A 27909-nucleotide genomic window follows, 5' to 3' on the forward strand; every position below is an offset into this window, starting at 1 on the left:
ATCTCTACGCACGTTCGTGTGTGTTTGTAGTGCCCCACACACCTGCGCATGTCCCGCAAGAGTGGCTGCAGCCCCTCATGGGAGAATGAGTGGCACGCGGGTCCCGGCCTGCGAGTGTAAGTGAGGGAAGGCTCCGAGTGGCCTTGCGCGTCTCCCGCGTGTGTGTGTGCGCGCCGTGTGAGCGCGAGTGAGTGGTTGCTCTCCTGGCTCGCTCGCTCCCTCGCTCTCTCCGCGCCCGCCGGCCCGCCCGCCCGCGCGCGCAGCCCGCACACTCACCGCTTGGTTGCTGCCGGGTGACGCGGGCTGGGCCCGCCCCCTGCTGCCGGCCCCACACTCACTCGCACCAGCCGCCGCCAAGCAGGCAGCAACCGCGTCAGGGCCGTCCGGGGACCACGCCGGCGATGCCCGCGGCCTTCGCCGAGCCCCGCGGGACCCGCTGAGTTGCCCCCGGGCCGGGGTCATACCGGGCCGGGCCGGGCCGCGCGCCGCGGCGCTGCCTGCATGACCCTCCGGCGGCGCGGGGAGAAGGCGACCATCAGCATCCAGGAGCATATGGCCATCGACGTGTGCCCGGGGCCCATTCGGCCCATCAAACAGATCTCCGACTACTTCCCCCGCTTCCCGCGGGGCCTGCCACCCACCGCCGCGCCCCGCGCCACCGCGCCCCCGGACGCCCCCGCGCGCCCGTCCGCAGCCAGCGCCGGCCCCCGCAGTCCCTCCGACGGCGGCCGCGACGACGACGAGGATGTGGACCAGCTCTTTGGAGCCTACGGTTCCAGCCCGAGCCCCGGCCCCAGCCCTAGCCCCGCGAGGCCGCCTGCCAAGCCCCCCGAAGATGAGCCGGACGCCGACGGCTATGAGTCGGACGACTGCAGTAAGTTTCCCGGTCGCCCGCTGCTGGCCCCCTCCCCGCGCCCGGGTCCCCATAGGGCATGCGCCGCTGCCGCCCTGCACACCCGCACGCGAGAGCAGGGAAGTTTGGGGGCGTCCTCTGGGGGCGCCCCGTTTCCGGGCCTCCGTTCCCTTGAGCGCGCCCCGCACCCCTTCCCGGCCCGCGCTCTGGGAGCTTCAGCGCGGGCGGCGGCTTTTGTTCCCGGGAAGGGCGGAGCTGCGCCCCGGGAAGACACCAGTTGCTGCGGGCCGCGCGGTAGCTCCCGGCTGGGGACCCTGTGGCGGCTAGGGCGGGCCCAGCGGCCCGCAGCGCCGCGGCTTTGCTGGTGCGCGGGCCGAGGAGCAGGACCGCGAGCCGCTTGTCCTTTGGAAAAACCTTGGCGGTTCCTCCTCCCGCGTCCGCGGACCCCACCGCAACGCTGGCCTTGGCCGCGGACCTCCGCCCACCTGTTACGCCGGCTTCCTGAGGCAGGAGGGTCCCCAGCCTGGATCTGGGACTCAGCCCCAGGGGACACCAGGGTCTCCCAAGCCAGGCCAGGAGCACTTCTGGCGTCTTGTGTGGTCCTTGGGGGTGCCTGGCCGGCCCACCGGGGACCATCCGGGAAGCCAAGGAGGAAATAGGTTGTAGTTGGAGTCCAGTGGATTTACTTGGGGGTGAAAATGGGGGTCGCTTCATGGAAGAGCCCCTGCCCAACTGTGACTCCAAGCTGGTTCACTTAGACCTGAAGAACCAGCCTCAAAACCTAGTCACGGTCGCCATGGGACTGTGGGGTATGGGAGTCTCACACCAGCTTCCCCGTGGCAAAAGCAGCTCCTCCTTGGTGCGACAGTGGTGGTTTGTGCCTGACCTGGGTGTTTCCCAGGGCCTCTAGGGAAGGGCCTGGCTTTTCCCCGGCATAACTTGTGCCTCTGAACTGAAGATGGGAGTTCACTGCGCTGCTCTGGCAACAGACTCCGCATTTCGCTTCAGGGAGCCCATCAACAACAGAGGTGGATCAAGCCCCGCCTGAGAACACCGTGTATTCTAGGCCTGGACCCTCTCACCAAGGCCCTACCCCCAAGCACAGAGACTGAGGAGCAGGCCTCACCCTCTGCTGTCCTGCAGACTGCGGAAAACTGGGTGGGCAGAATTTATTAAAGTCTACAGAGCTGTGCCCTGGATTTACTCCCTTGCCCAGTTCCTGGCACTCTGTGCAAGGATCCAGGCTGACAGGCCTCTGGGGAGGCTCTAACTAGGACCGCAGTCACCCTCCTGGGGGACCCAGAGCCATCCTGGGAAGAGAGGCTAGGAAGTGGTTCCCATTTCCAGCCTTCGGCCTGCAGCCCGGGGAGTGAGCAGGTGAATACAGCTTGTGCCTGAGCTGCAGGCCACACTCCAGGTGCCTTAGAGGCCCAGAGGATGACATATGGCCTAGAAGGGAGAAACCTAGTCCTTTTGACTCACCTGAAACCCCACCACAAAGACTAAAACAAACCAGAAGCCCCATCTCCTGTTAGTTGGCTGCACAGTGTTTGCTCGATACTGTTTCAGTGGCTGGGGGTGGCACAGAGGGAACCATGCTGAGGCTCTGGGCTCAGCCACAGGTGTCCTAGCTGGGGACAGGCTCACATGAGCAGGGTCCTAGATACAGCTCTCTCAGCTGAACCTGGGGGCTGGCCACACCCAGATCACTGTGACACATTAACGAAGTGTGGAGAAGAGGCCTGGAGGTTGCATTGCTGAGGAAGTGGATACGAGGCTGAGCCAGGAGGCTTGCATCTCATCGGGCTGAGAACATGAGGACTGTGGCTCTCGTGGGTGAGGAAGCACAGAGCAAGACCACCCTGTACCTGGTACCCAAGCTGTGCACCCTCCGAGCTCTGACAACCAGATCCCTCAGAATAAGCCTAAGTGATTCAAGCCAGATGGTTCATTATAGCTTTAGCCAGGGTTATGCTATTTGCTGCTCTAATTATTGGATTATCTGTTCAGACGAAAAGAAATGAGGGCGGTTGCTCTGTTGTCCAAGCAGAGGATAAAAACAGCCTCTTTGCTTGGCCCTGTTCTCCTCTTTAAACCCTTCCTTGGCTGGTCACCTCAAAGTGTGCAAGCATGGTCACAAGAATATAAACACACACAACACACACACACATGCACACACACAACTCACACACACACACACACACACACCCTTCATTCCCTGCTGAGCTTAGGCCAGTGAAGAAGATGCAGCATCACCCTAGGCTTCTGCTCCGCATGTTCCAAGCTATCTGCTCCCCATCTACAGAGGAACCTGGACCCCAAAGCTGCGTTGACTAAGAGGCTTTGGGTTGCAAGCACCATGAAATCAATTCAGAGGAGGTCGACCCAGCAGGGGAGCAAAGGTCCCGCTGCAGACACCATGGTACACTGGAGCAGCCTTCCAGCATCCCTGGTGATGAGGCTTCTGTCAGTCCTGCTCAGCCAGCTCTTTCCCTCTTGGGCTGAAAATCGGGGCAGATTTCCTATTCCCAAGGGTATATGGGTGAGGAACATCAGCTGTGAAACATGGTTACAGTGATGCTGTCACTCTCCATCAACTGAGCAGGACCCTCGTGACCCAAGGTGGCTGCTGTGGGTCCAGGCATCACATATCACAAGGTTCTAGATTTGATTTAAAACCAAAAGAAAAAAAAAAAGTTTTCTACTCTCATGTCTAGGATCCAGAAAAATCTCTCCTAGAAGTTCCCAGGAGACCTGTCCTTTTGTCTCATTGGCTAGAATTGCATCACGTGTCTGTGTTCCCAAATGACTCACTCAGCTAGGTCAGGACAGGTGCCCACAGAGGTCTGGAGCAAGGGTGAAGTAGAGAACCGATGTTGGGTTTGCCTGAAAGGTTCTCCTGGGCATGGGCAGATTCCAGTCACTGGTTTATATGGCCTCTTCCTTCACCCGGAACTTGTGTGAGCCTCGGTCATGCTCTGGCCAGACCTCTGCCATATTTCACATTCAACAGTGCAGCGCCAACCGTATTTCAGGCGCAGTACAGGGGTCACAGAGAGCCGAGCACGGACTGGATTGCACACAGTCTCTGGTCTTAGGATGCTCACAGAAACTCAGCAAGGGATAGGGAGGCAAACATCCACGGAGGCCTCTGCTCTGAAGAAGGCCAGCAGAGTGGAAGGAGGTTTTGGGGGCAGCAGAGGAACCAAGGTGTCAGAAATACAAAGGGAAGAAGGATGAGGTCAAAGTGAAAGGCTTAAATGGGGAATCAAGGCAGTCAAATCTTGTCCTGGATGTGATAAAAGTTTGAACGGCTTGAAGGGAAGGTCAGAGGAGCCTACGGTCTGAATCTGTCTCTAGTCTAGACTCTGTGAAGGGTGTATCGCTGATTTCCTCTGCGGCCTCCCCCACAGTGCCTACCAAGTGCGCTACCTCAGTTCCCTCGCCTATGAAGTGCTTTCGAATCAGGCTTGGTAATTTTCTGTGATTTCATGCCAATTTAAAAAAGCATTTTTATTGTATTTATAATTGTGTATGTGTGATGTGAAGGGGTGCACTGTGCTATAGCACACACATGCAGAGGTCGGAGGACAACTTTGTGGAGTTGGGTCTTCCACTTTTCTGTGTATCCCAGGGATTGCACTTGGGTCATCAGGCTTGCAAAGCAAGTACCCTTGCCCACTGAGCCATCCCCTCAGCTCCAGAGAAACTGTTTTAGAGGCTGACATTTTTCTTCCAAATACAAAACAAAAAGGACTGATTTCTGATTCCCAGGGGTGAATGGGTCAAGTGAGTTCAAGTACAGACCAAGGTCATGGCCAGCTAGCTGCCTGTCTGAATAGGCCCTGCTGAGGAACACTCAGCCTTAGAGGAAGCAACAGGGGCCTGAGCTTGATTCTCTCTGAATTAGCCCCATTAAAGTGCTATAATTATCAGCAAGCCGGTGACAACTCTCAGAGGCCCATTAGTGACCAACCTTCATTATTTTTCCAAAGATGTAAACTTTCATCAAAGCACGTGATCTGAGTGGCGCTGAGGGCAGGGCCCTCAGGATCCTGGGGCTCACAGAAAGACACTCTCTCTTGTCCTTTGAGCCCTGCCATTCCCTCCACCACCACCACTGCCACTCTGCCCAGGCCCTTCAGATTAGCAGTGAGTCCCTATCCTATCCTTGCCTCCCCTGCCCCATTGCTGAGGCAAGAACCCAGGGCCTGTGCATGTGAGGTCAGGGCTCTACTGCTGAGCCACGCCCCTAGCCCCTTCCCTTCATCTGCATCTTCAGGATGGTGAAGGAAAACTTTTAGGAAGCCACTAGGCTTTTTAAGACAGAATCCCCAGCTTTGTGGGGCCACTCTCACTTGGCCACCTCCCCTCTCTGAACCTCGTTTCTATAAATGGAAAGGGTGAACTTGGGGTCATGTGTTCCCTAAGACAGCTCCTCCACACATGCAGTCTCTCAAAATGGCGACCGATGTTCTGATGACAAGGTAGAATTTCTTCTAGGACTTCAGTGGCACCAGACATTCATCAGTCCTTTGTTGGCCACACACCAGGCACACTGTTCTTCTCTGGTGGTGGTATCAGATGTTAGTGTCCCAAGAGGCACGTTCCTGGACTTGTCCTCTGGGGTTGGGACACAGGCAAACACCCCAGAGGATGTGCTTGTAACATGTGGTATCACACCAAATCCTTCCTGCTGGGAAGGGACCGGACAGCAAAGCCGTTTGAGTGGCTCCACCATAAACACTGACCTGCTGCTTGCTGATCCCAAGGTGCCTGAGGCAGTGTCCTCAGGGTGAAGTCATCAGGGAACAGGTATCCTAAACTGAACATCATGCAAACTGACTGTCATATGAAGCCATCAGCCCTGCAGAATGATGTTGCAGAAACCCAGTGGGGTGGCCTTGCCACACCCTTACCCTCAGGATACTCATCTGCAGTATCCTTACCCTCAGCATCTCCCCCTCCCCTACAGCATCTTCTCCTATAGCATCTTCATCCACAGGATCCTTATCTTCAGCATCCTCACTTACAGCATCCTCACCCTCAGCATCTTCTCCTATAGCATCTTCATCCACAGCATCCTCATCTGCAGCATCCTCACCCTCAGCATCTTCTCCTGCAACATCTTCATTTACGGTATCCTCACCCTCAGCATCCTCATCCATAGCATCTTCATCCACAGTATCCTCTCCTGCAGCATCTACACCCTCAAGATACTCACCAGCAGCTTCCTCACCCTCAACATCTTCACCCACAGTACCTTCACTCACAACATCTTTTCCACAGCATCCTTACCTTCAGCATCCTCAGTTATGGTATCCTCTGTAGCATTCTCACCCACAGCATCCTCACTTGCTCCCCTGAGGATGAGGATGTGGCAGCAAAGGGCATGCATTTCACTAATGCATGCATTTTCCACTAGGAGAAGATACTTGCAGCTCATTCCAGATCTAGGGACTCTTAGTCTGAACATAGTTCTAACTATTATTACCTGGTTTACAAGAGAAAGGAACTGTTTGTGCTATCAGAAGCAGGAGCAAAGGGAGGAGGCAGGAAAGTGAGGTACCACCTAGGACCCCCGGTGGAGTAATTACTTCACATCCTTCTGTCTCACTGTGACTGTGACCCATAGCAGAATCATTGTTAGTCATAGCAATGACTCTGCTTATGCAGAAAAGCTTAAGTGATGGCTTCTATACCATGTTCCCAAAGGCAGGGAGAAGGTGATCCAGTTTAGGGCAGTCCCTTCCAGAAAGTCCTTAGAGGGGCAAGCTCAGAGCTCTAAAAGTGTCTGCTGCTCCTGTAACCACCTGACAAGCCCCACATGCCAGGAGGAGGTTACAGTTCTCTCCAGGCTGCAGATGAGGCAACTGTCTGAAGTCACTCAGCAAGGACATGCCAAGCTGCGACTTGAACCTGCAGAGTATACCAGCAGATGTCATCCTCCACACTCACAACTGCACTAGAAAGAGACAAGAGCATCACCTCGTTGGGATGCAGGGCACCTGACACAGTTCCACATGTCTCTCAGAGCGAAGAGAAGAGCCCTGGATGGACCCACCTCCCTCCAGACACAAAGGCTGTCATGATGTGGCCTGCCCTTGTGACTAAAGGCGGACACTGTCCTGATGTGTGTTTACTTAGGATCCAGTGCAGTATCCTGATGAGGACAGAGTCCCAGCCAACCCCTTCCTTCATCTTGGCCTCACTTCAGCCATCAACCCCCACCTGCCAGATGCCTGTGGTTATGATGTCCCCTCCAAGTCATTCATACCACTGGCCAACTGCTATCTTTTGTTTTCTCCTCTCTCGGGTGAGGCATCAATTCCTCCAAGAAGCCTCCCCTGATGGCCCAATTTACACTGGGCCCAGAGTCCCTTTTGAAGCTCTCTTGGCTCACCAGACAATGTTGTGACCTGTCCAGCAATTGGGAACAAATCAGGGATTGGGAAATATCTAAGCATGTGTAGTCTGGGGACTTCAAAGGTTTCCCTCACTCAGACCCTGCTGGCTCTCTTGCTGGGAACCCTCAGGACATGGCAGGCCCCAGCTGTAGCAAGTGGCTGTTCCTAAGGTGGCAGCTGAACCCAATTATTGCTGCATCCTCTGCCTGGCCCTTGGAACTTATTGATGCTCTTGAGAGACTTGGGGGCAGCAGCATGAGGACCCAGCTGGCTCGTCACTGCCCACTTAGGATCTCTCAGGACCAGGAGACCAGGGAGCTACAGTGTCACCTGGGGCTCAATCAACAGTCAGCCACTCAGGCTGGTCAGGTCCTGCAGCCCCTTGGAGCCTATCCTCTGCTTTCTCATACCACTGTGTGTCATTACTTGTGTGGGAGAAGCTGAGGCAAGGGCACCCAAGCCGTCTAGTTCAAAATAGCATCACCATGGAACAGGACAGACTGCACAAAACAGGTGAGAGCCCCTTTCTGAGCCACCTACCTGGTTGTGATCAGGTTACCACGCGTGGGATTTAGGTGATCCGCCCAGAATCCCTGAACCTCCTCATCTAACAGCGACAGGATATTGTCCATCTGAGGGCTTAGTGTTTCACTGGGAGAGATAGATAACAAAGTTGGCATATTGTAGCTGCTCTGTTGTCACAGCAACAGCCATTGAGCTGGATACAGTAACATTCTTTATTGATAACTTTTCTTGCTGGGAACTGAACCCAGGGCCTTTGTTACTAAGCTAGATTTCCCAGCCCAAAAGTTAGTGAATGGCCAACCGCTGTTACCACATGCAGACTCTTACTGTCTTTGGTAGAACTTGAAGTGTTTGTTTTATTTTGCAGTGCTGTAGATGGAGCCGATGGCCCAGTGCAGGCTAGGCCAGTGATCTGCCCCTGAACCACATTCCTGTCTGCATCTCTGCTTTATTTCTGAGACCTGTGGATTGGCCTAGCAATGGTCAGTTTGAACCTGTGCCTCCACCCTAAGTCAGCTGCCCGCGGTCCTCAGCACTGTGGGTCTATCCACTTCCTTACTCTCCATGCGGAAGTCATCTGTGTAGTTTAAAATGGCGCTACTGCCGTTCCTGTGTGGTTCCACTAAGCCTTGCTGTAACCGTATTTTGCTTGTTTTAACTAATTCCAGCCATTTAGACACAAAAAAATTATTTTACCTTTTAGTTTGTGCAGCATCCTGAAGACAGATGCTGGAGACAACTGGTGTCCGTTGGGGCAGAGACGGTCGTGTTGGGGTTTATGCCAGGGGTTCTCACCTGTGCCCCATGTGAGCATGCCAGGAAACCAGCTTCTCCACAGATTCATGATCATACATTCTTTTTTAAATTATTTATTTGCTTATTATTTATTTTATTTATATCGTTATTATGTCTACATGTATTTCTGTGTAGCAGTGTAATGCCTGGTGCTCACCGAACTGGAAGGGAGAGTCAGGTCCCCTGGAACTGGAGTTACAGATGGTTGTGAGCCACTATGTGGGTCCTGGCAACAGAACCTGGGACCTCGGAGAGCAGACAGTGCCCTTAACTGTTGAGCTGTCTCTCCATCCTCCCATGTTCATATATTCTAAGGACTGTGATGGACATATTTGCCTTATGGTTCTTCTAAATAAACTTTATTTGTTTATTCATTTATTTATATGTTTGTTTTTGAAAGAGTAGCTCTATGCCAGGTGATGATGGCACACGCCTTTAATCCCAGCACTCGGGAGGCAGAGGCAGGCGGATCTCTGTGAGTTCGAGGCCAGCCTGGTCTACAAGAGCTAGTTCCAGGACAGACTCTAAAACCACAGTGAAACCTGTCTTGAAAAAAGAGTTGCTCTGACTAACCTGGAGCTCACTTTGTAGATCTCAAACTCAAAGGGCTCTACCTTCTTTTGCCTCCCAAGTTCTGGGACTAAAAGCAGACACCACCAAATAAATCTTTTAATCTTGATAGCAATGTGACTGTTGGGCCAGCGAGACAATTCAGCTACCAACTCCCGTGACCCGAATTAAAGCTCCATACACCACATGGTGGAAGAAGAAAACGAACCCTTGCAAGTTTTCCTCTGGCCTCCACATGCATATCCTGCCACATGTATGTGTACACATATGCACAAATAAACTCACGTTAAGTAACGATAATGCGGCTCTTGAAGCCCCACAGGGAGGGTGTTGCTCCCCCCAGCCACCTGGTGCTGACCCACATCTCCTTCTCCCACAGCCGCCCTGGGTACCCTGGACTTCAGTCTGCTCTATGACCAGGAGAACAACGCATTGCACTGCACCATCAGCAAGGCCAAGGTAAGCCCTGCACCAACCCCAGCTCGAGCCTCAGGAAGGGGGCAGGGTCCTGTCTAGCCTCTATGTCCAGGCTTCCTGGTGTCCCTGCTGTGTGGAGTGCAGCTGCCCATTTCCCAGACTGGCCCTGCCCAGTAAACCCAGTAAAGCATTTGGGGAAAGGAGTTTCAGAAGGAGACAGTGGGAAAGGCAGAAGGCCAGGCAGCTTTTAGAGCCTGGGAATGATCCCTGAAGAAGGGGGAAGGTGGAGGGCTTATCTTACAGCGGGGGGGTGGGGGGGAGGATGATTGGATGCCACCATCTCTAGATCTCCCCGCTCCGAAGTTCCAGCCCCTAAGCAGCTCCTATGATGAAAGCCGCAGGTGCCACTGAAGACAGCTAGGCTCCAGGCAGGGTGGTAGCCATTGGGCCTTAGCATCAGAGGCCCCATGAGCCTTGCTGAGGAGGAGCCAGGGCCATCTGCAGACCCAGTGTGGCCTGACCAGGGCCTTTCCCCTGGGCTCCTCTGCAGATCTGCTCTTGAACCTGTATCTGTCCCATGTTCTCAACCTCATTGTCCCCCTTACACTGCTCCCTCTGGGAGGAAGGTGCCCAAGTTGATGTTTTCCCGAAAGGTAAGGACCTATGTGGTCAGTAGAGACTCCAGCAGGGCTGTGGGACGGCCTGGGTCAGCCCAACACCCATGGAGTGGCTTCTAGTGCTGACAGGCCTAGACCTCACCCAGCATCCCCGACCTGCAGCTTCTTTCCGACCCTCGCTACCACTGAGGGGCTGCCCTTGGCTCTGTGCCTGCCTAGAGGGACACCGGCGCCGTACCCCTACCCAGCCTGGGTCACTCATGTGGAAGGCCAGTGTGAGAATGGTCTACATTAGGCCTGGGGCCCAGGTTGGGTACTTGATGGCCTAGTCACTCCTCCCTGGTCTCTGTCCACTCCATTGGCACCTTTAATCTGTGATAGCCTAGGGAACAGAGCAGAGCTCCTGATGACCCTTGCCTGGAAATGGGGAGGCAGGCTGCAGGGCCAGGCAGAGCCCCTCCTCCCCACTCCTGGCTTAGAGCTTGTCTGTGCTTGGGGGCCAGCAGTCAGACCACTCTAGAGGAGCCCAGCTTTCCCAGCTTTTCCTCCCCATCTCAGAGCCCGGGGTTCCTGCTGTCTTCTTCCCTGCAGCAGGTGTGTGTGTGTGTGTGTGTGTGTGTGTGTGTGTGTGTGTGTGTGTCTGTATGTGTCTCTGTGCCTGTACGCACAGATTTACATGGGTACTGGTGTAAGCAGGAGACCAGAGGCCTCTGAACCATGGTGGTCCTGTTCTTCTCTGTAAATGTCTACAAAACAGGAGACAGACGTGGGAAATACTGGGATCCCAAAGGGGATTCAGAGTGTAAGCTGAAGCAGGGCTCCCACTCAGAACCTCTCGGAGAATCCATTGACTATGGACTTCTCAGGCTCCACTCTCACCTGGTGTCTTAGCTCGTTGTTTGTTGCTGTCATAAAACCCTGAGCAGAAGCAGCCTGGGATGGGAAGGGTTTATCTCATCGTCCTGCTTGTAGTTTATCATCCAGAGAAGCTGGGGCAGGAACCTGGAGGCAGGAGCTGGTGCAGAGCCCATGGAGGAGTGCTGCTAATTGGCTTGCTCCACATGGCTTGCTCAGCCTGCCTTCTTACACATGCCCAGACCACCAGCCCGGGGTAGCAGCACCCACAGTGAGCGGGGCTCTGCCACATCAATCATCAGTCAAGAAAATGCCCCACACTGGAGAGATGGCTCAACGGTTAAGAGCATTGCCTGCTCTTCCAAAGGTCCTGAGTTCAATTCCCAGCAACCACATGGTGGCTCACAACCATCTGTAATGAGGTCTGGTGCCCTCTTCTGGCCTTCAGGCATACACACAGAAGGAATACTGTATACATAATAAATAAATAAATAAATAAATAAATATATAAAAAAAAAAGAAAAGAAAAAAAAAAGAAAATGCCCCACAGACTTGCCCACGGACCAATCTGGTGGGCACATTTTTCTCAGTTAAGGTGCTCTCTTCTCAATGACTCTAGCTTGCACCAGGTTGATATACAACTAACCAGGATTCTTAGTCACCCGCACCCTCCAGGTGAGAATGCATCTGTCCACAGGTGGACCTGGGCACTCCCCTCCAAACAGTGCCCAACAAAACCCCTAAGAGCCACAGTGCTGAAAGACCAATGTTACTTCACCACACCCTGATTTTTCCTATACAGAGTTTCTCTGTGTAGCCTTGGCTGTCCTGGAGCTCACAGAGATCCACCTGCCTCTGCCTCCCGAATGCTGAGATTAAAGGCGTAGACCACCATCACCTGACACAATATTGCTTCTTAATTGTGATAAAAATATCACACATGTGAAACTTAGCAGTGGAATGCTGAGCCCACTCGAATGGCTGTGTTACGTGACTGTCCATCCCAGAGCCCTTTCAGCTTGCCAGACTGAAACTCCGTACCTCTCCTTGCCTGACCCAAGCTGCCCCTCCCCACTGTCTCCAGGGATCTTGTAGGCACAAAGTCATACAGTTTCTGTCCTTCTCACCAGCTGGTGTCTGTCCCTCTTCTTCGTGCTGAGCACTGAGAGCCTCAGCTTTGACTATCCAGAAGGTTTCACTCCCAAATGCCTGGTGAACAGTAACCTCTGGATGTGTAGGGACAACAGAAACTTGGTTTGAAGGGAATCTGCCATTCCTTCCTGTCCCCTCGCTGCTAGTAGTACCATCCCATAGAGCACCTCCCCTGCCCCTCTCTAAGACAGGGGCATCTGCTTTTATCCATTAGAAACACAATAAGCTGATGGGACCTGCCAGAGACAACCCCTTTCCACATCCTGCTGAACTCAGCTTCCTGCCCCCTCTGCTGAATTCAGTCAGCTCCTGGGGGCTGTGCGTACTCCTCTAGGGGACCTTGCCATGCTGTAGGGTCAAGCGAGGCTGCTTGAGTTAGGGGAGTCAGTGTAAGAACTGAGCTGAGCCCACCAGCCCTTGCCTCTAGCTCAGTGTGTGTCCAGGTACCTACCAGGTAGAAGGATGTGGATGTAACAGCAGGGACCACATCACAGGCAGGGGACCCAACAGGCAGAGCAGGCACCATTGTCACCTTAGCGCGGCAGCTGCCCCTCCCCCAACCAGCCTGCATGGGTGCTCCAGGGCCTTAGAAGTGGGACTCACAGTATCTCTGGTTAACCTCCCAGTTCAAAGGTATACAAGGAAAAAGAAAAATAGTAAAACATTGTAAACATGATGAACTGGCGTGCAGGAATTATAGAAATGAAACAGGAGCCTTCAGCTGTCCCCTACTCAGGCTGGGCCATCAGCTCCCCAGGACACCTGCTCTTTACTGCCTGGGGGTAAGAAGCTAGCAGGGGAAAGCGAGCAGGATGTGAATGGCCACCCTCACCAAGGCACACACACACACACACACACACACACACACACACAGCCTCCAGGTCAAGCCCCTGTACCCTGAGGCCTGGCTTAAATCCCCACCCTTCCCCCTGCTACTTCTCTGAAATCTCCCGGGGGGGGGGGGGGGGGGGGGGGGAGGGGCAGGGAGGGAAGTCTCACCCTCAGCCCTGCGTCTGTGTCCCTCCAGGCTCTGTTCCACCAGCCTGTGGGAATGGTTAGCTCTTTACCCGGGATAAAGCTGAGCCGGCCAATGCCTGGTCCGCTAACTCCCAAACTTGGGCCTGGGGCCACAGCAGAAGAGAAATGTTGGGTGGGCGCCCTGCGTGGAAGCTTGCCCAAGCCTGTAGAGCCAGGCCTGGGAGAAAGGTCTGGGGTACGTAGCAGGAGCAGAGCCATCCCTCTCTCACCCACGTGGAATGTAGGCCATGTACCCCTCTGCTGCTTCCCCAGCCCCTGCAGGCCTTCACCTCTGAAAGGAGTACACAAGTCCCAGGTTAGCTGAGGCCCTTGTGGGCCCCTCCCCTGAGCTGTACATTCCTGGGCTGGCAACTAAAATCAAAGTTAGCAAGGGGTGCCACCTTGTGGAAGGACCCTCCATGGCAGGCAGCCTGTGACTTCAGGGACACCGACTGGCAAAGGCAGAGGGAAATGGCAGTCTCAGCTGGCCTCCCATACTCGGAACAAAGTGCTTTCCAAGTACCACAAGGAACTTGAGGATGAGTATGTAGCCAAATCATGGAGACTTGGGTCAGAGAAGGAAGACCCAACAAGGGGTGGCATCCGGGAAGTGGGAAGAGAGACCGGCCTCCCCAAGTTTACAGTGAAGTATGTCCTCTGGGTTCAGTTGTCCAGAAGGGAGGAAGTGAAAGGACCTGGAGGGGGCCGAGAGAAGGGAAGCTTATGCCCGCCAGCACTGTTTGGTCCTTGAGAACTTCCCATCTTCAGGGAAACTGAAGATACCAGGGAGGAGGCCCAATCAGCAGGCGCTTGGCGTCCTTACTCTTAGCTCTCATCCTCTCTGGTTTCTGCTCAGGGCCTGAAGCCGATGGACCACAATGGACTGGCTGATCCCTACGTCAAACTACACCTGCTGCCTGGAGCCAGCAAGGTGAGGGTTTCTGCCCCAGACATGGCATTGGCTTGGCCTCCCTAGGACCTCATGAGTCCATTACCAATCTGCTGAGAACATTCGGGTTACATTTCATAGGAAGCCATTTTAGCCTGCGGTTCATATTACATAGGGGGACAAAAGACTCTATGGGATCAGGTGTGACGGCGCACACCTTTAACTGCAGCGCTCAGGAGGCAGAGGCAGGCAGATCCCTGTGAGTCTACAGATGTGTGGAATCCAGGTCAGTCAGGGATGCATAACACCTTCCTAAAAAGGAAAGACTGTTACAGAGGTTTCTTGGTGGAAGGACCTGTCAGAGCCCTCAGTGTGTTGACGGGCCATTCTGTGGCTTCATAAGGGGACTGAGTGGGTAGCATTAGCTTGGTGTATTTGACCACAGAATCGCTGTTCCTGCCTCCCTTCAGGGTGGCCCAGCAAGCAGATGCAAACACAAGGCTTTCACTAGGAAAGTATGGATCCCAGGCAGCATCAGTCAGAGTACAGCAGGGGAGGATGGGGACACAAGGTGATCCAGGAAAGGGGTCCAGTTTTGGAAACATGGCCAGTCTTGATATGGAACTCTTTTGTAATGGGGTGGGGGCAGCTTTGGTTAAACTAATTCCTATTAAACTGAACACTTCAACTTCCTAATGGGAATGAGTAAGCATGGCAACTGCCCACCCCATAGCAATCACCTCTACCGTGCTGTTGTCATCAGGGTCTGGGGTCAGGATGCTCCTCACATTACTTCTGTGGTTACCTCAACAAATTCCACAGCTTGGCCATTTAAACACACTCCTCGCCTCCCCGTTCCTGGTCGTCAGCAAGACAGGTTGCACTGACTGTACCAGAAGACAAGATGCCAGCCATGGCTGGTCCATTCTGGGGACAGCCATTCCCTTTCCTTTTTAACTAGAGGCTACCTACTTCCCCAGCTGAGGCCCCGACCTGTGTCTGAAGCCAGCTGAGCTCCCGACTGTGTGATACTGTCTCTCTTGGTTATCTTTTGCTGTCAAAGACCTCTGTGACCACAGGGGCCATTCACATGTCTCCAGTAAGCTTGCTGGGTAGTTTCGTTTCGTTTGTTTTTCAAGACAGGGTTTCTTTGTAGCTCTGAATCTGTCCTGGAACTCTCTCTGTAGACCAGGCTGGCCTCGAACTCACAGAGATCTGCCTCCCTTTGCCTCCCGAGTGCTGGGATTAAAGGCATACACCACCACTGCCCTGCTAAGCCTGCTGTGGTTTTTTTTGGTGGGGGAGGGTTGAGACAGGGTTTCTCTGTAGCTTTTGGAGCCTGTCCTGGAACTTGCTCTTGTAGACCAGGCTAGCCTCAAACTCACAGAGATCCACCTGCCTCTGCCTCCCGAGTGCTGGTATTAAAGGCATGTGCCACCACCGTCCAGCAAGCCTGCTGTTTTTATGTTAACTAATTAACAGTGTTAGTTTCACCTTCTGCCTCAGGTCTCCCCCACTGGGTCAGGTAGCATCTCCATGGGGAGGGAGCAGGCTGACCAGCTTTTCAGCCACACTCATTCAGTACCAATAAGATCACCCTCTCTCTCTCTCTTTAGGCAAACAAGCTCAGAACAAAAACTCTGAGGAACACTCTGAACCCCACATGGAACGAGACCCTCACTTATTACGGGATCACGGACGAGGACATGATCCGAAAGACCCTGAGGTGGGTGAGGGCCCCCGTGCCTCCACCCCATCCGGGGACACCCTACCACTTGTGAATTCCCACTGACTGTGGAAGCCAATCGCCCCCAGGATCTCCGTGTGTGATGAGGACAAATTCCGCCACAATGAGTTCATCGGCGAGACTCGCGTGCCCCTGAAGAAGCTGAAGCCCAACCACACCAAGACGTTCAGCATCTGCCTGGAGAAGCAGCTGCCGGTGAGTGGAGCCAGGGTCTGGCCCCCCAACCAGCGGGAGTTTACTATGAGCTTCTGCTATGCGCTGATGATATATTCTAGGCACTCTTCCACTGAGCTACCCTCAGCCCTTTTAAATTTTTATGTTTAAGAATTTTAAAGTTTTCGTGTGTGTAGTGTTGTGTGTGTGTGTGTGTGTGTGTGTGTGTGTGTGTGTGTGAGTGTGTAGTCTATTGAGTGTGTGTGCAGTGGATACATGTGTGAATGTGTAGGCCTGCCATCACCATGAGTGCTTCCTCAATTGCTCTCCACCTCAGTTTTTGAGACAGGGTCCCTCCCTGAGCCCAGTGCTCACTAACTGGTCTGGCTAGCCAGTGAGCTAGGATGCTCTTGTCTCCACCCATTGGTTACAGATTTGTGCCACTATGCCCAGCTTTCCAAGGATGCTAGGAATCCAAACTTACACAGCCAGCACTTGATTGACTGAGCCATCTCCCCACCCCCTTCTAATTTTCTTTTTTTCTTTTTTTTTTTTTTTTTTTTTGGTTTTTCGAGACAGGGTTTCTCTGTGGCTTTGGAGCCTGTCCTGGAACTAGCTCTGTAGACCAGGATGGTCTCGAACAAACAGAGATCCACCTGCCTCTGCCTCCCGAGTGCTGGGATTAAAGGCATGCGCCACCATCGCCCGGCCTCTAATTTTCATAGGAAACGGAGTCCTGCTCTGTTCCCCAGGCCGGCCTTGAACTTGCTCTGTAGCCCAGGTTGGCAGTGAACTCTTGATCCTCCTGTCTCAGCTTTCTCAATAGCTAAGAGTACAAGTCTGTGACACGAGGCAGGGAATGGTGACACCTTAAGAGACTCCCTGCCTGCTGGACTCAGAAGACCAGAAGCAAAGAGAGGAGAGAGGTGAGGGCTGGGGCCAAGAACCAGATAGAATGGGGGCTGAATGGGGACGAAGGTCTGCCTGCCAGGGCAGCTCCAGGTCTGGGGCCTGGGTAACAGAGGGAGGAAGGAACCATTCACTGGGGGCAGTTCAGTTGGGACATGTTAGGCCAGGAGAGCCATGAATGCCCAGAGGTGACAGCGCATAATTCTCTCCTAGACATTGTAATGGTTCACCGTGATGTCAGCACCAGTTTGGCCCAGTTGCCTTCAGCAGCTGAGCCCTCCCAGGGTCTTGGTGTCTGTTTCTGTCCAGCTACTCTGCTGCTCACCTTCTCTTCTCACCTCTCCTTCTCAGAGTCCTGGGGAGCCCCAGTGTGCAGGGCCGGGAGACAAGCTAAGCCCTCCGCTGCCCAATGCTCAGGATATGACTTCTCCCCCATTCCTGAGCCAAGGGAACAGCAATGAGGAGGAAGTCCAGCATTTAACCCCTGTACGCCAGGCTTGGCAGGGTCTAGAGCCCAGGACCCCAGCCCTGGGAATCCACCCTGTGGCTGAGACACTACCTTGGTGCGAGGCGCTCTCAGATTGTATTCTCACACCACTTTCCACTCGGTGCATGGATATGCAGTGGGTAGAACCTTCATTGATGTGGTGGTAGTCACTTGCCAGGGGTGACCCAAATTTTCTAAATGGCCTACACCTCAGGAAGGCATGACCAGCGCCTGTGGTGCTTTGTTGTCCATGAGTTCTGACCTCAGATATAAATGAGACTCTGGTGGAGCATGGTGGCGCACGCCTTTAATCCCAGCGCTTGAGAGGCAGAGGCAAGTGGATCTGAGTTCGAGGCCAACCTGGTCTACTGAATGAGTTTCAGGACAGCCAGGGCTACATGGAGAAACCTTGTCTTGAAAAACAAACAAACAAAAACAAAAAACCCAAGACTCTGTGTACATGAATGTATGAATAAGTAGGGAATGTACACATGTGCATACTGTGTGTAAATGTGTGTACATTTGTGTGAATGCTTGTGTGTTGTTAGTGTTCCTGAGACATACTTTGGCCATTGCTAAGCCTCCCCTGAATTTGCTATGTTGCTCATTGGCTATCTTGGAGATACACAGTGACCACAGGAGTGACGTTTGAGATAACCACTGTGGTCATAAGGACACAGTTGGTGGTTTTAGATTTTATACTACTTATTCTAACTAAATACCTGGTTAGGAGGCGGTCAGACACAACAGTGTAAAGTACGGTAGTGTCATCTGCCCTTGAAAACATCTCTGCTCGTATGTACTCCATGTAGAGCCCAGGCTCCCAAATCTGCACCATTGGTCATGACTGTCTGAGCATTGGGCTGAGAAGGAAGCCAAGGCTGTGTCTGAATTGAGTGAATGCTGGGATCAATTAGCCATGTCTGCTCTGGACATGAAATTCGGAGAAAGGCCTGTGGGTCACAGGCCTCCCTTCCTCACCTCACGGAACTCTCTCATCTCCAGTGAGGTTTGGACCTGGCCACGTGGGAACTCAGGTCAGCCCCAAGCAGAGCACAGCTGCAGGCAAAGGCTGAGCCTATAGAAGAAGAGCCTGGCAGACCCTGAGGAGGGGCACTCAGGGAACGGGGCTTCCAACTGTGCGTGTCTGGGTGACTTTGGGGGAGGATGGGAAATGAAGACAGACTCTAGCTGTCAGGACATGGAGGGGGAGATGTGGAGGCCTAGAGGTAACATCTCACCCTAAAGTGGATCTCTTATCAGGTTCCCAGCTGCCTGGGGCTCAGAAGGTAGCAAAGCTCTGTCATTCAGGCTGGGGGCCGGGGTACCCTGCAACATTTCCGGGAGTAGGTGAGATTAAGCAAAGACATGGAAGAGGGCACCAGCTCAGAGCTGAAGTCCACAGAGAAGGCTTGGGTGTGAAGAAGGTAGAGCAGGCTGGGGCAGGCTTCCTACCCGGATGACAAATGCATCAGGCCCTGAAGACCAGGCCCTCTCTGTCGCTGCCACCCACTTCTCCTGCTGTAGGCAAAAACATCTGCGGCAGAGATGGAAATGGCCAGACTGTGTTCCAGAAAAAATTTACTTAAGGACACAGAAGTTGCCTGCCTGTCTCCCTTCCTCCCTTTCCCCACATCCTTCTCTCCTTCCGTCCCTCCTTCCCTCCTTACCTCCCTCCCTCCCTTTCTCCCTCCCTTCCTTTCCAAGCTAGAAATGGCGCCAAGGACCTCACTTGTGCCAGGCAAGTGGGTACCACTGAACTGCACCCCCAGCCCCCAGGTTCCATAGATCCCTGTATGTCCAAGCCTAGCTGAGCACTAGCAAGTAGACACTAGTGGGTGAGATTATGGGTGGCCTCACTGCTTAGCCAATAAGGTAGAAGCAGACAAAGACAGTGGAGTGACGACCCTCTCCTGTAGGTGGACAAGGCAGAGGACAAGTCCCTGGAGGAGCGAGGCCGCATCCTCATCTCACTCAAGTACAGCTCCCAGAAGCAGGGCCTGCTGGTGGGCATCGTGCGCTGTGCACACCTGGCTGCCATGGACGCTAACGGCTACTCGGACCCCTACGTGAAAACGTGAGTGTGCGCCCAGGCCTGTGCCTGACTCCCCTGCTCACCAGGAAGAGCTAGAGTCCTCCATGGCCAGAGCTGGAGCAGCATGACAAGCCCTAAGAGGGTTGCCTCAGAGCAACGGGGCTTTTATTCACCAGGGTGTTTTCTTTTGTGTGTTGTTGTCGTTGTTGACTCTGGAGCTACGTGCAATCATCCCATTTCATAGATAAGGAAACTGAAGCCTGCAGAAGGGTCTCCCACTGGGAGAGAAAATGGTCATCTCTTTTTGGTGATGGGGGACATGGTCACGTGTATAGCAGGCTACCCTTGAGTTTACTGTGTAGCCAGATCCTGCTGCTACCTCCTGGCCGCTGCAGTTGAAGGTGTGAACCACCACACATGGACGTGTGGAGCTAGAGTCAGACCTGAGCCTAGGGAGGCAAGGTCAGTAGGGATCCAGGCTCACAAGCAAGTTGGAGGAGGACGCAGGGCCAGTGCCAGTGCCAGGAGACTAGGGGTGCTGGCCTTCCTGAGTGGAGCAGGATTGGAGGGTCAGCGGCATGCGTCACCTGCACCTGTCACACCACATGTCCCGGGAGACAGAAATGAGATGCAGAACCCCAACATGGCGTGAACATTTTAAATTGTGTTCAGTGCCAATCTGCTGGGTGAACTCCAACTGCAGGTTGTATGAAGGGTGACCCCAAACCTGGGCTCCCTCGGTGCTGACTTGCACAGGCAAACTGATGGAAGCAGGGTACTTTGACAGCTCGGAGCTCCTCCCTGTCCCTGGGACCACATCAATACTTGTTACCTATCTCTGAGTAATGGTGAAGTTTCTTCCCTTTTCTTTTCTTTGAGGGTGAGGAGTGGGGGTGGAGGCAGGGTCTCACTATGTGCACTAGGCAGGCCATGAACTTCTAATCTTCCTGCCTCAGCCTTCCAAGAACTGGAATTCCAGGCAAGTGCCAACAAATCCAACCCTCGGTTGAATCTGAGGGTCTAGGACCGATGGGTACAGAAGGCCAGCTGTTTTGCTCTTTTCCCAGGAGCTCCTTAGCCCTGGGCATCCTCAGACTAGCTTTCCCAGTAGTGTTCCCCTTCCCACATTTCACATCAAACACCAGATAGATGCTGCCTCAGGCGGGCTTCACCTGCACGGGTGCTCTGTCCAAGTTCACCCACCCACACAGTATATGCACCGGAGACTTCATCTTTGATATGGCTGTGTAGCTTTCAGCATGTATGTGAAGCATGGGTTCATTGTTAGTCGCGTGTATATAAAGCATGGGTTCATTGTTACTTTGCCAGTTAAAGAACATGTAGGTTGTTTAAACTTTGGATGATTGTGTGTAAAGCGACTGTTAGCATGTAATTTGTAAACTGGGCAAGGCTGTGCATACATGAAACCTCAGCACTTGGGAGGTGGAGGCAGAGGGTGGGGAGTTTAAGACCAGCCTGAGCTGCACACAGAGTGCCAGGGAAGCCAGGCTGTGTAGCAAACTATGTGACAGATACAAAACAAATCCAGAAGTGTCTGTGTCCATATATATCTTCATTCCCCTCCCTTCCCACCAACCTTTGTTAGCATGCATTTTCTAAGATCTGTTTTAACAAGCCGGTATTGTGTATGCAGCAGAACCTCAACTTGAAGCTGGATGTGGTTGTCACATCTGCAATACTAGTGCTTAGCAACTGGAGGCAGGAGGATCGGGAGTTCAGGGTTATCCTAGCCGTCCTAGGAGACTGACAGCAAATGTTCGTGCACGTGGCGGTCAGAGGACAACTTGTAGGAATCCTTTCTCCCTTCCAGTCTGTGCGTACTGGGCGGGAGGGGGTTAGTGTCCACACTCACATGGGTGGGCTCAGGCAGCAAGTACAAAGCCCCCAGCAGCCTGCTGGGCTTCCAGTAAGGATTTCTAAACAACGGCACTCAGTTTTTCCGTGGGCAAAGTTTGGCAAAACGTATGCAAGAACCTTGACTATTGTGAGCATGACTTTGAACAGTTAAACCTCTAGGAAGCTAGTCTTCTACTGTGTTGAGGTCCCCAGTGCCAGCCACTGAGCAGAGCACACTTAGCAGAAACAAGGCATTTGTCACACAATTGTCTGTGCGTGGACAGGGTGAGAGATTTTGCAAAAGAGAGTTCAGAGGCCTCCTGCATCCCCAGTCTGTGCATGGCCTCCCTGTCTCGGAGAAAGGAGACTGAGCCTGGCTTCCAAGCACCACTCTTGCCAACTGCGACCTTGGGCAAGCCACCTGGACTTTCTGGACCTAAAGTAGATTAAAGCCTAAAGAGGGACCAGGCTCACGCCTTTAATCCCAGCTCTTGGGAGGCTGAGGCAGGTGGATCTCTGAGTTCAAGGCTAGCCTGGTCTACAGAGTGAGTTCCATGAGAGTAACAGGTTCACAGGGAAACCCTGTCTTGAAAAGAAAAAGGAAAAGCCTAAGGAGGGCAGGGCACAAGCTTTCCCGCCCCTGGAGGGTCATCCCTGAGAACTGCCGAAAAAGGAACTTCCTCCAGGCTCCTACAGAGGAGAGAGGCTTACCCAGCTCGAGGGATGTGCTGAAAAACTGGATTTTACCCTTGAGAAAAATGGAGTTTATGGTGTGTGAATTCTTAGTAAATCTGGTGTGGGGGCACTGTGGAAGCTCATAGCTCTTGGAGCTGGAGCTAAGAACAGTTTAAAGCACTTGCCTTATATGCATGAGAGCTCAGGTTCAGTACTGCAATGTTTCCCATTCCCTGCCCCCACTAAAAAACAAAAAAAAAAAAAACAAAAAACAAAAACAACAACAACAAAAAACCTAACAACAATTCCTGAAAAGAGAAAAACTGCTTTTCAAAACTAGCTTTCCTGTGGGAGGTGTGAACTTTGTGAAGATCAGATTTCCAGAGAAAAGACACATCCTCTTCTTCTGGGCACGCTCAGAAGGTGTGCTCAGGTGACCATGCAGCCACCTCAGTGTTGCCGAAGGTGGGCAGACTGGCACTTCAGGGTTAGGACAAAGGTCACCAGGGTTGTGTCCCGTAGCAGTGTGCTAGCACCATGTGCAGTCGACGGCTCTGCCCGGCCTCTAACTGTCCCCAGTTATCATTCCAGATACCTGAAGCCAGATGTAGACAAGAAATCCAAGCACAAGACTGCGGTGAAAAAGAAAACACTAAACCCAGAGTTCAATGAGGTATGGCCAGGCTGGGGGTGACTGGTGAGGGGTTGTGGGGCCCCCCTGGGCTGGGTGAGGGTCTGAAGGGTCCTGGTTTTCAAAGGGGCACTGTGGGAACTGGAAAGTGGTAAGAGAGGATGGGGAGCAGCTCCCAGAAAGAGCCCTCAGCCATGGTGGGTAAGGTTCCCCTAGACTGTTCAGCAATGGGGAAGCTCATGGAATGAAGGAACCTTCTAAAAGGTCTTGTTGATAGAGGTAGGGGTGAAAAGAGAGAATGTTGAGCAGCCCCTGGGTTCCCTTCTAGATGACAGGGATGGGAAGGGAGGTGTGGAGAACATGGGAGGACACTTTAGGTAGAACGTGAGGGTTCAAGACACCCAGCAGGTGCGGCAGGACAGCTGTGAATGCCGTCAACAGACAGCCGTAAACTTACCGAAATACTGTGGGACTCTTTGCAGTTTCTGTTTGGAAATCAATTGCACAGTTCTCAAGCTTGAACTTTGTAGATGAGAAGGCCCTCAGAGCAGAGGGCGGCACACAGATCTCGGGGTCTTCACTGAGAAGAAAGGCAGAGTGCCTCAGGCCTCACTCTCAGTCAGGGATTCACAGAAAGAGCAGATAGCAAGGCCAGCCCTAGGGGACAAGGGAAGGATGACAAAAACTCTATTGGACGATTAATTGCAGCCAAGCATTCTAGCAGCCTCTGGGAGCAGCTTCTGGGAGAGAAGGGCAGGTGAGTGGAGGGCGGGCCTGGCTAGTCTCCCACCAGGCGGAAGTGGGCAGACTGGCCAGAGGGCATCCCACACTGCCCAGTGCCATCCTTCAGCACATCACAGACCCCTCAGCCATGTGATCTTGGCTCTAACACCCTCTTCTGGCCAGCAGGAGTTCTGTTATGAGATCAAGCATGGAGACCTGGCCAAGAAGACCCTGGAGGTCACTGTCTGGGATTATGACATTGGAAAATCCAATGATTTTATCGGTAAGGAATACAAGGGAAATGCTGCTTAGCCGTGTGCCTGTTCTGGGCAGATATGGGTCCAAGAACCACTTACCCCTAGTGAGTAGGACCTCAGACACTTTCCAAACTGTTCTCATGTGACAAGAGACAGGCCCAGAGAGGGAAGGAGGCCTGGGAAGGGCTCACAGCCGCTTGTGGGGGACCTGGGAGTGATCGGCACTTGGCGCTGAACTCAGAGCCCAGGTGACCACAAGCTTCTGGTGGGTGTGACATTGGTGCACAGTGGGCCACTGCAGCCCTTCCCATTTCTGTCCCTAATATGTGTCATGGCACCCTGCCCCACACTGCTCTGGTCCCTGGCAGAGGAAGAATATGCCCACTCGGTCAGGTGGGCAGGAGGGAGGCCCAGACACTGGCTTGCTGAGTCCCTGGTGGCCCTGGCCTCTTCCACAGGCGGAGTGGTTCTGGGTATCAACGCCAAGGGTGAGCGCCTGAAGCACTGGTTTGACTGTCTGAAGAACAAGGACAAAAGGATTGAGCGTTGGCACACGCTCACCAACGAGCTCCCGGGAGCTGTGCTCAGCGACTGACTGCCCCATCTGCTGCCACCCACCCATGCCACCCAGCCCACACAGGCCCTGCCCTGGGCCTTCTCAGCTGCCGTCAAGGGCTGTGGCCCTCACAATGGGCAAGATCCAGGTTGTCTGCTCGGACATAGCCACTGCAGCCCCTGCTTGGAGGCCATAGAGAATCCAGCCCCCCCCCCCCCCCCCCCGCCTCCCAGGGACAGGAAGACACAACGTTGGACCTGTTTCAACCCCCTGGGACCTAGGAGGGCTGGAGCTGGAAGAAGTCTTCACCCTCAGCTCCGCCCAGAAGAAGGGCTATCTAGGGTGAGGACCTGTTGGGGAGGTAAGGGGCAGAACACATGCTGCAAGCACAGAAGTGGGGGTACTCTGGCTGCCTGGAGACCCCAGAGGGAAGGACTACGGGCAGATGGAGCCCAGGACTCTAGGACAGGCCATGTAGTCAACTAGGGCTCCCAACTTACTCACGCCAGGCTTCGATGGACAGACAGAAAGAGTCCGAGCCCCCGGGGCAGGGAGTCCTTGTCTAGCAGGGGATCTGGGTGAACACATTACCACAAAGAGGTGAGGCATACAGGAGCAGCCGGTTGTCTGCAGGGGCTGTGGGTACCGCTGACTGCCAGAGGGTGAGGACAGATTGGGCATCTTGGGGGAGTCAGGACTCAGCACGGCCTGGAAAAGCCAGCTGTGGCTTTGAAGCTAAGAGAAGGCCAAATACGGAGAGCAGGAGGCCTGGGGTAGGTGTCAGGGCTGGGACAGAGTCATGGGTGGGGATCTGGGGTTGGTCTGGGGCAGCATTAGGTTTTTAGGGAGTAGGAGGCCTGGGGTAGGTGTCGAGACTGGGACAGAGTCATGGGTGGGGATCTGGGGTTGGTCTGGGGCAGCATTAGGTTTTTAGGCAGGATCTGGGCTTGATGTGTACAAGCACTATAGGGAAACTGAGGCTGACTGTTCAAACCCAAGCTCTCCCATTTGATCTTGCTCCCAAGGGGCCTCAATGCACCCTGCTCCTGTTCTCAGCAGAAGTCTCTTTCCCTCGGCTTCAGGGAGAAGAGAAAGGAATTTTACTAGCATGAAGAGAGACACCCACCTCTCTCTTCCTCATCTCCACGGCTCAGGCTGGTGTTGGGTCCCTCAACACTCCATGGCAGGCATCCTGGATCTATCAAGACAGTGGGTTGCCTTCAGGAATAGCAGTGGAAGACAGAACTTTGTTTGGGGGAAGGGGTGGGGGTGGGGCTTCTGCCCTCCGGAGCTGAGAGCTCTGACCTTACTTTCTGGGATAGGGTGGGACACATCTCAATCTTGAAGCCCCCAAATGTCTCCTGCCAACTAGGGCTCCAGGAAGAGAGGAGGAACGAAGACCTAAGGAGTTCTACCATCATTCCAAAGCCCCATTTTGCTCAACCCATCTCTGGGTAGCAAGGCTTGGGGGTCCTGAGAGGGAAGATGTCCTGCCCTAAGCCCAGCACCTTCCTTCAGCTAAAATAAGGATCCAGGGTCCCGGGTCACAATTCCAATCCCAAGCACTCACCAGCCTTCCCCACTTGGCAGGGAAAATAGGTCTCTATTCCCTACGCACCCACCTGTTGCTTATAGAGACTGGATTTCCTTCTTCAAAAGGTTTTTGCCTATGTTACAGAATTGGCAGGCACCTTATTGAATCTTCACCATCTTGTGTGGCGGGTGGCTTGGTCAGCCCATTTTATAAGTGAAATGATCTCAGAAAAGTTGAAAAACTTCTAGGGCCACCAAACTGGGAGGAGCTGAAACAAGACAACTCCAAACCCTTTAACTGTTTGAGGGTAAGGCTCCTTTCCCTACTGAATCGCTGAGACTTGAAGTCTGTTGCAGAGGAGTCTTGTTTTTACCCGCCTCCTCGCCCTCTAGCTGGTATTGAAATCACCTGTGCCATTTAGAGTTTGCCAGAAGGCCAGAGCCAAGCCCTGGAACTCAGCTGCCCTGCCCCCAGTCTGAGGTCAAGGGACTTAGTGTCAAGGCTGCCAGTTTCCCCACACAGCTAAAAACCGGAGCTTATGGGGGCCCCAGGAAGGTGTTCAACGCACCTTGTTGAGCTCTGAGTAATTCAGTATTTGCCCTTTGGGAAGCCCTGTTCTGAAAGGAGCCTGGCAGCCTCCTGAAGATGCAGAAGTGTTTACTAGACATGAGGTGACTGGGGCCCAGCAAGAGAACAGGGCTCAGGTGGAAGAACCTGGATCCCTCTGTTGTCCCAGGCATAGGGGGGCTTGAGCTTCAGAGAAGGTCCTTGTGAACCCCAGGGACAGACAGGGTGGGAGATGGGGCTTCTACCCAATTGGCTCACGTGTGAGTGCCCAAGCAGGAGCCCACTAAAGTGATGGAAGTTTCCCGTGGCCCTGGAGTACTTCCAAATCCCTGGGTCATTCCATCTGTGTTAAAGGAAAGCCTTTTGAGAAGTTCAGAATCAGCTCATCCTTTCACCCCAAACGGGTTTCTTGCTTCTGGCCCATCAGCGTTACAGAGAGGAAATTTGATACCAAAAACAAAGGTCATTCCAAAGTCGGGTCAGTAACCAGGGCGTCTCCCGAAGCTCGGCATCCACCTCTCATCCTGGTGGTGCCCACCACCACCATTAGCCAATCCCCAAACGGGCCCGTCTTCCAAGCCTGAGGCGGTGACCTCCTGACCTCTAGTGGCGAGAACGAGGAGCTGCACCTCCGCGGCCGGCTTACCAGTCGAGCCTGGGCCAAGCATGTCTGGCCCTTTTGTCCTCCAGCCAAGTGAACCTCCCGATGCATGGACTCCGGCTGTCGTCGACGCGGACTCGTACACTGCTTACGGTTTTGCTACCACGTGACGGCTGCAGAGTACATCCTCAAACTGCAGCGCCACGACACAATTTTTGTACTTTCGTCTGACCTTCCCGAAGGTGTCCTTTTTAAGTCTTATTTGTTAATATTTAAAACGATATATAATTCAAAGTAAATGGGAACGTTGTACTGCGATCGCACTAGCCCGGGGGACTCCTTGTAAGATCTGGAGGGCACAAGCGAAAGGCAACTGGGGTTTACATGTTGCATGTACTCTTTGTTTTTTGAAATGGTCTCACTTGTAAACCAGGCTAGTATCCAACTTACGGTGATCCTTCTGCCCCTCATTTACTCCTCACTGAGATTCCTTATGAAACAGGCTCCCAAGTTATGAATGAGGAAACCGAGACTCCGAAATTCGAATATACGGGGCTGATCAGATGCACTTGCCACACAAGCTTTAGGACCTAAGTGTTGATTCCAGGAACCCAAATCAAAAAGGCAAGATGAAGCTGGGCAGTGGTGGCAGGGAGGTGGTGTCCTATGCCTTTAATCCCAGCGTTCTGGAAGAAGGGGCCAGCGTGGGCTATAGAAGGAGTTTCGGGACAGCTAGAGCTACACAGAGAAACGCTGTCTCAAAAAACAAAACAACAGGGGGCTGGAGAGATGGCTCAGTGGTTAAGAGCATTGCCTGCTCTTCCAAAGGTCCTGAGTTCAATTCCCAGCAACCACATGGTGGCTCACAACCATCTGTAAAGAGGTCTGGCGCCCTCTTCTGGCCTTCAGGGATACAGACAGAATATTGTATACATAATAAATAAATTTAAAAAAAAAAAAAAAAACAACAACAACAAAAAAAAAGGTAAGATATTGTTTGATGTGGTGCGGCCCTTAGTCCCAGCATTCACAAGCTGAGGCAGAACGATTTCTGAGTTTGAGGCCAGTCTGGTCTATACA

At 53.3% G+C, this 27909-nt stretch overlaps 1 protein-coding gene across 2 annotated transcripts; it reads left to right on the forward strand.

The window, feature by feature from the left end:
• Positions 1 to 293: 293 nt before the first annotated feature.
• Positions 294 to 27665, forward strand: Doc2b (double C2 domain beta). Of its 2 annotated transcripts, XM_041664384.1 has the most exons (9): positions 294 to 874; positions 9530 to 9609; positions 14065 to 14139; positions 15714 to 15823; positions 15913 to 16039; positions 19313 to 19470; positions 22552 to 22633; positions 23501 to 23597; positions 24030 to 27665. In XM_041664384.1, the coding sequence occupies exons 1-9, from the start codon at positions 502 to 504 to the stop codon at positions 24164 to 24166; spliced, it is 1239 nt and encodes a 412-aa protein (XP_041520318.1). In that variant the 5' UTR covers positions 294 to 501; the 3' UTR covers positions 24167 to 27665. The 2 variants fall into 2 exon arrangements, with proteins under 2 accessions (XP_041520318.1, XP_041520319.1); XM_041664385.1 differs by lacking the exon at positions 14065 to 14139.
• The last annotated feature ends 244 nt before the right edge of the window (positions 27666 to 27909 follow it).

The sequence above is a fragment of the Microtus oregoni genome, unplaced genomic scaffold (genome assembly GCF_018167655.1).
Source record: "Microtus oregoni isolate MIOR12 unplaced genomic scaffold, Mior012 000015F_ref0000493, whole genome shotgun sequence".
Classification (NCBI taxonomy): Eukaryota; Metazoa; Chordata; class Mammalia; order Rodentia; family Cricetidae; genus Microtus; species Microtus oregoni.